Raw genomic sequence first — 7,565 nt, 5'->3', positions numbered from 1 at the left:
GTTAAAATGGGGGAAAGTCTGTTATTTGTGCATTAATTCATATTTAGACAAATTGTGTAATAAAATCTATAAAGAAGTATTGTTGGTTGCCTATTTGCTATAGAGCCTCCTAAATATATATAAAGGTAAAATAATTAATACAATACAATCATAGAGAAAGTGCATTGATCTCTGACTGGTAAGTTGCACCAATACCAGAATTCTAATGTCTGAGATGATTATTTGTGATCTTTACAATCTTTCGTTCAAGGTCAAAATAAAATTTTCAGATTCGGAAATGTGGTAATCGCAGACCGACATGTTCAACATAAACTAACAGACATAATTCGTACATGGCACCTATTTAAATCTCATCCGTAAAATATCCAGGACCAACACTCTCTCGCACTTCCAACGTAATAAATTTTGAACAATTTAAATAACGAAAACAATCAAACAGTAAACTCTAACAAATGCGCTATCTCCTGTTTATCAGGTAGGTACAGTCTGTTCGATATTTATACTTTTATCTACCTTAAAACATTTATATTAATTAGATTTAGTGGTTTCTCTTACAGCTAAGTTGGAGAAGATTTGAGCGGCTCGAGTTAATCAGAGAAATTACGATATGAGACGTATATATTTAGATTTGGTTTGTGTTTTTGATCAGCATGATTTGATTTAATTATCATTAGGCACCAAGGTTTCTTGACGAGTTACGGGTTCATTCAGTCATCTTCCTTCTTTTCCGGTTTGAGATCTACCATTGCGTGAAGTTCCTCTGGGCTGTATCTGAAAAAAGAATATGTTAAAAATTTGTTTTATGATGTTCGCTTCAGTATCTGAATTTAAGTTAATAATGGCAAAGATATACAATGGAAATAAGTAAATTTATGTTTATTTGATTTTCCTGTTTCTGGAAACTTACCCAAGTAGTGTTTGAAGATCACACACGAAGCGATAAACATAACGTTTGCCAGCAGTCTTGTGAATAATATTCTTATCGTAATAGTACCGGAGTCCGCGGGACAGTTTCTCGTAGTTCATTTTTGGCTTGTTCTTGCGAATACCCCATCTCCTGGCGACCTCGTCAGGATCGGTCAATTTGAACTCCCAGCCGTCTCCTGTCCAGGAGATGAAGCCTTGGCATGACTTGTCGGTCAGTAATTCTAGTAGGAATTGCCACAGCTGGATAGGCCCTGATCCTACACAGAAAAGACAGATTCAAATAAACAAGATATGTGAGATATTGTTGATGTTTATATAAGATTTTTTAAGTGAACTCCATTAAATGAACGCCCTAACGTGAAAACTCGTGTTTTGTTTTGCAGCTAATTACAAGTAAACATAATGCTGCCATTCTGGATGAACTGATGCCATGAGCCAATAATAACAAAAATTCTTTGAAGGTCGACGAAACAATGGCGTAGGTTCAGCATAAAGCATGCAGCCATTGTTTAACATTTTTATAATTGATGTTTTTCACATTCCTGACAGCGGTTTGTTTTTAAAGTGTCTGCATAATAAGTGTCAGATTATAATATCAAAATGGATTTATATTATAATAAATGAGAAATCTATTACAAAAAAAAGATTTACTTTTCTTTATCATCCTAAGATTATAATTGACCAGCAAAATAAAAATATATATATAGAAAATGCTTTTAGGATACCAATAATTCGTAACAGTAACAATAACAAAACTTTAATTCTGTTAAGGTTTTAAGAAGTATTTGTTCAATATTCAAGAGTTATAGAATTATGTATACAAAGTAAGACGACTTTTACGATGCTGTGGTTGATTAAAATTACCATGGTATCAACTTGTAAATGCATAATAAGAATATGTACCTTTTCTTTTTCAATTTCGAGAAGGAAATACCATAACAGCATATAGTTATAGTGAACAGCATATAGTTATAGTGATTATTGGTACTTTACTGGAAAATTACCAGTGACCGACAGCGCTATGAAGCAAATTCATGTTATCTTCCTGACTTACCAGTAAAACAGGGCCCTCCGGCGCTAGGATTGCTCGGGTACCCGGCTATCATCCCGTTCTGGATCATAGGCTTGGTGTCCTGCATGGCGTTGAGCTGGTCTCTAGCCATACCGGCGGAGAGGAAAGCAGGGTGTCCGTGTGCATGGTGGGCGAGCGAGAGATCGTGGTTGTGGCCCCACTGATCCGGTCCGCTGTTGGCGCCGCTGGGCACCGTCTGGAACGGTGTCGTGTCGTAGGGGGAACCGTAGGTGTCGCCGTATCCATCGTTGTACCTTCCAGCTCCTGAATAAGAAAAAATGTGCTATTAAATGATTTTGAATGGTGATTTGATTTATTATTTCTTTATTATCGACACTTTCTAATAATAATCAAGAAACTGCTGACAGGTTTTATCATTATTTTTCTCTTAGCTATACCGAGAGAACATACAATTCCAAGTTAATTAATGCACAGGGAACAATCGTTCTCTGAGAGCTATAATCGTGTTTGAGCAACCAGTTAAAGAATATTTGAAATTTTTTTCTGCTGGATCTATTGCTTTATGCGCCACCGCGCATTATAATGCAAAATTGTCAAGACCCTGGAAATCAGCTGATGGATTCGCAATTCATAAAAAATGAGACAAATTCATTAAAGAAAATTATCAGACGATTAGTGATTCTGGCTGAAATGAAAATCATTAAAAGAATTATCATTGAAACTGTATCCGAATTTTTTTCGGTAGATCAACTCCCACCAATTTTTAGACCATTACAATCGATGGCGATGTCAGTCTACTGACATCATATACCATGATTTCAGCGAGACCTTTTAAACGTCTTCTTTGTAAAATTGGACATTTGCTAAGACTAAATTCGTCAAGGCTCAGTGCTTTGTCCGTTACTTTTTCTTGTATATCTATCACATCTTCAAATGTCATTTAACTGCTCTCAATATGTTGACGACATAAAGATTTATTTGAATCCTATTAATTATTATTATCAACAATTGCGGGAAAGCTTGATAGCTACAAAAAATGGTTAATATCTTTGAACTCCAAAAAATGTATAGTTGAGCACTTTGGCAAATCCAATCCAAAATTACACTATCAAATTGACAACACTTCACTATTAAAAGTTAAAAGATAGATTCTTCTGGGTGTAGCTCATAGTCAGCTCATGCAAGTGCTGCTTCCAACAAAGTTTAACGCTTGTTACTTTCAAAACAATATCTCATTCAATTACATATACATAGAACATCAATCTTAAATTGAGTTTCTGCATACTTTTTCCAAATGTTTCTGGTTCTCTTTAGTATTGTAGCAATAGCACTATTTTATTTTATATTGTACGCCTGGATTTGGATTTTTACATACACCCATCTTTTTGGTCTCTTGAGTTTTTATATAGTTTTTTTTACATCTGTATACTTTTATGTTAATAATAATAATTTGTATGTATTATGTTACCCGATTTCTAATTCTCAATTCATGCTCAATTTCACTGCCAATGATGAAATAAGTCTTCAATAGTGCTTTTTATATACCTATTTTTAATATATCGGATGAGAATGGTGAATATATTTTACGCTCATGAGGCAAGGTTCGCTGGTCTTAATTTTCCGAGAATTACACGTCGACGCGATGCCTACAAATGATGGCCTATTGTTCCCAAATAGGCCTGCAATTCACATCGAGACGTTAGAATTAAAACGTGACATTGAATTTTAATTAATTTTTTCATCGCGAAGGTCATTAACATTGATTCATTAACTACCGACGGCACAATAAAAGACGAGCAATTAAAGGCTGTGACGTACACCATAGACCACAAACAAATCTAAAGATTATCTCTTCATAACCTTTTCAATGAGTATTTAATTATTTCTTCTGGAAAATCCGTTCAAATAGGCACAACGCATTCGTATATAAAACATTTAAATCTATTAGTGATTTTCTTAATTTTTGATAGAAAATCTAGACAGCGTCGGTTAAACTATAAATTTTCACTCATGTTTCGAATCCAATCACCGAAATTGCACAGAGTCGTAAACCAAACATACCTGTAACTAGACCACATGACATTTAGAAAACCCGATGTTGTTGACAAAGGTACTCTCGAAGACCTTTGTGAGACGCCCAAGGAAAAACTAGTTCAAATTTTTTAAGAAATGCCAGAAATACCACGAAATTCGAACTGGGATACCAGGCAAAGCTACCTTACATAAATCTAAGACTTAGCAGTAACTAGCGTCTAAATCGTCCAAGATTAACTGCGGACTTGTGGTTGATTTAAATTTACTCTAAGTCCAAAAAATGGTGACAGAACATAAAAAGGACAAAAAAGTGTTAAAAAGCAAAACAATGAAAGAATGCTCAATTGAAGCCTCAGTGCAAAGTACTATCGAGAGGATGCACAAGTTACTGGGAACAAAATGAGAGTATCCTACTCTTTAGAACAATCAGGTATAGATTCCAAGGTCCTAGATTGAGCTAGAGGGAGGTGCAGAAGGAAGAAGTCGACCAACAAGAGGCTCCAATCAGCGCCCAGTCCACGATGAGTCTGGTCCGTTGTTGAGAGATTTGCAGTAACCCAATCCTTGGGAGATGAGAGCTATTGAGAGAAGGGCTACAAGAGGGAGAAATGTATACATTTTGATGAAGTCAAATTTAAACGGACAGGAAGATAATTCATTGAAAGTAAGTACCTAGTACCAGATTTTAAATTGCACTAAAAATAGAGGAAATTTATATGATCTTTCAGATTGTCTCGAATCTCTCTTAGACAAACATCTCCATCTCAGCATTAGAATTGCAAGTAGGTACCTACTTGGATAGTCACTTCTAAACAAGATACATTTTGGAATTTAATGACCTGCTCAGAAATTAATCACTTTAATCAATATTCATTAAACAGTGGCTATACTTGTGGTATTATTTTCCGACAAAAGAAAATTGTCAGTCAAACTCAACTTTGTGAGCACGATGCTTTTTCACGCAACCTTTGCGTGAGTTGTTTCTTTTGGTTACCTAATATCTTAAATCCAACTTATTAATTTGAACCCCTGTCAAATCCAAGAGCCGCCGCATAACATTTTAAATATATAATAGCTATCATGTATTTCTAACAGCGGTGTAGAGATTTTTTTATATACAGAACAATGTGGAAGTGATGAAATTATAAAGTTTATTAGTTGCTTACCTCGCACATAGTTTTTTACATAATTGTGAGCGGGGTTGTATTTTGGTTCTAGTAGATGGTTGGCGGCGTAAAATTCAGGGGAGTTGTCGAGGTACTGCTGCTGATGGGGTTCCAGTGCTTGGTACTCGTGCTCCTCCTGCGTATAGTGAGTTTGCGGCGTCTGGAACAGGTGCGACTGATCGTCGCTGTTCAGCGTCTGTAGGCTCCCGTCGATACCACCGAAATTGCCCCCTGTCGACTCGCTGCCCGTCGGACAAGTACCTTTGTAACCTGAAAATAATGAAACGTTAAGGTTACCTACGTTTAATAAAAATAAACAAGACATTAGTTTTTTCTATATTTTACATCGAATTTGATTCAGTGCTACCGAAAATCATGGAACACAGAAGATTCACATCGTATTACATACACTTACATTACTTACAACTACATTTCTATTATGAAATAACTGAACATAAAATATATTAGTGTAGATCCTATAATTTTTAGTCAGTTGAACGGGTAAACCAAATTCATTTGAGCCCTGAAGGTGTGATGCGCAGTGGCAAAGTAGCGGAGTGGGGAACGTCATTGTATTTTCATCTCATTATACATTAACGGCGTTTTTTTAAATTTACGAATATCAGGGCTTAAGTTAAATGTGTCCAGTTCCACACTACTTTTTGTAAGGTAGGTTAAAGTACCTAGGTGCGTACAGTATCGCAGATTCTTCGTGGTAGGTACATAGAGGTATTAAATACTTACCATCTTTTAAATGGTGGTAGGCGGGGCTTCGCTGGAGGTGCTGCAGATACCCTGAAGGAGGACCAGGGGGAGGTGAGCCTTCTTCTCTTATTTCTGTATCCGCGGGAGGGCAGGCTGGACTTCTTAACTGCCCATAGACTCCTGGAAAATATAAACAGATTATTACATAATTTTTTGAATACAAGTCCGCATTTTAATTATTGCTTTAAGTACTTTTACAATATCAGCTAGGTTTTAGGTATAATTTATGTTATCTCTAGAAAGAAAATCATCGGATGCCAAGGGATTTTTTTAATGGAAATCTGACGTACCTAGCGAAAAGAGGAAAATATAGGTATTAGATGAAGCAAGAAGTCATAGTTTAACTCAAATTTTACCTACTACGCCAATAGCGCGTTGTTTAACCTCATCCACTTCAAAAATTTTTTATTCAAATGACAGGCATTAGAAACTGGATGACTAGGTACGTAATATGCCACAAATGTTTTAAAATATGCCTCATAATTAGGGCCATCATGTATACCAAATGCAACAATAACATTAATGTTAATTTGTTTGTCAGTCTGGCGTTATGTTTCATATAATAAATAATGTCTAGGTAGGTACTTAGATAAGAAACAATTGTAACGCCAATGTTATTTAACATTGGTGGTAAAACACGTAGTGTTGGAGGTGGTAAATTCTTAAATTTCCAGAATTCTCTTACACTGTTTTAACATCTGTTATATTTGCTTTAAAATGTAATCACCTCCAATTTCACCACACCTTTATTTCCCAATGTTACTAAGAACGCCCAACAATGTATTTATTTAAAATCAACTATTGGTCAACGAATTTGACAAACATTGCGGTAACGAGGATCGAAGCGTTTCTCGGAATTTCCCGTGACAAAGAAGGGCGACAATCGTGAGATGACCGGTTAGGGAGAGGAAACCTATTCGTATTGGCTGACACTGATCCGCCTCTTAACACTGGCCGTCTAATTGGGAAGCTGTGGTACCCGCCCACTCCATCCCAGTTGGTCCACCGTGATTTTACATCACCTTACGTAAAGTCCACCATCCACTAGAGTTGATTGTTCCGTTTTAACAGTTACAGATTACATATTCATAACGTATTTTTTCTAAGAAATTTCAATAGGATTGTCAGGCTGAACAATTTTCTATATTTACCCGCTTTTTTTATACGATTCCATAAGTTGAGGACGCCTTAAGTCCTATATACATACTTACATTCATACGTAATTATAATATCGTATAACAATGAATATATTAATTAGGATAGCTATATCTAATCTTTTAGCAGTGAAAAATTATTTTACTTTTTTGTTTCTGATAGTTTATTTTCATAAATTTTAAAATGTTGACAAGCTCATTAAGTTGGTATAGCTGATCGATTAAAGCAAGTGTTAGGAGATGACTATGGAAGCTGATATTTGTAGTACTGCTAGTGTTATTTTCATAGGGCAACAAGCAAAAACATGGACATTGCCTAATATATCTAATGCAATCGTTACCTTTAAAGTAATACATGGTATTAGACGAATAAACCTTGTCTTTGGGATATCTAACTGCTTCCTTTCTCTATATCGAAATTTAGAACTGACAACGTGTGTTCAAGAATTTGTTTGAACTGCTTGGCAAAATATATCAAGAGCGGAT

At 35.6% G+C, this 7,565-nt stretch overlaps 1 protein-coding gene across 3 annotated transcripts in view; it reads right to left on the bottom strand.

Annotated features, from left to right (window-relative positions):
• Positions 1-638: 638 nt before the first annotated feature.
• Positions 639-7,565, bottom strand: part of LOC108908866 (protein c-ets-1-A) — a 351,302-nt gene continuing 344,375 nt past the window's right edge. For all 3 annotated transcript variants that reach the window (XM_018713020.1, XM_018713022.2, XM_018713021.2), the window contains 5 exons: positions 5,905-6,045; positions 5,161-5,430; positions 1,982-2,263; positions 908-1,184; positions 639-771 (listed from right to left, as the gene is read on the bottom strand). In XM_018713020.1, coding sequence (XP_018568536.1) covers positions 708-771; positions 908-1,184; positions 1,982-2,263; positions 5,161-5,430; positions 5,905-6,045 — 1,034 coding nt within the window. In that variant the 3' untranslated portion in view covers positions 639-707. The remainder of the gene's footprint in view (positions 772-907; positions 1,185-1,981; positions 2,264-5,160; positions 5,431-5,904; positions 6,046-7,565) is intronic.

Source organism: Anoplophora glabripennis, unplaced genomic scaffold (assembly GCF_000390285.2).
Source record: "Anoplophora glabripennis isolate ALB-LARVAE unplaced genomic scaffold, Agla_2.0 scaffold81, whole genome shotgun sequence".
Taxonomy (NCBI): domain Eukaryota; kingdom Metazoa; phylum Arthropoda; class Insecta; order Coleoptera; family Cerambycidae; genus Anoplophora; species Anoplophora glabripennis.
Note: the sequence above shows the minus strand (reverse complement) of the source record. Positions and strands in the feature narration are given on the sequence as shown.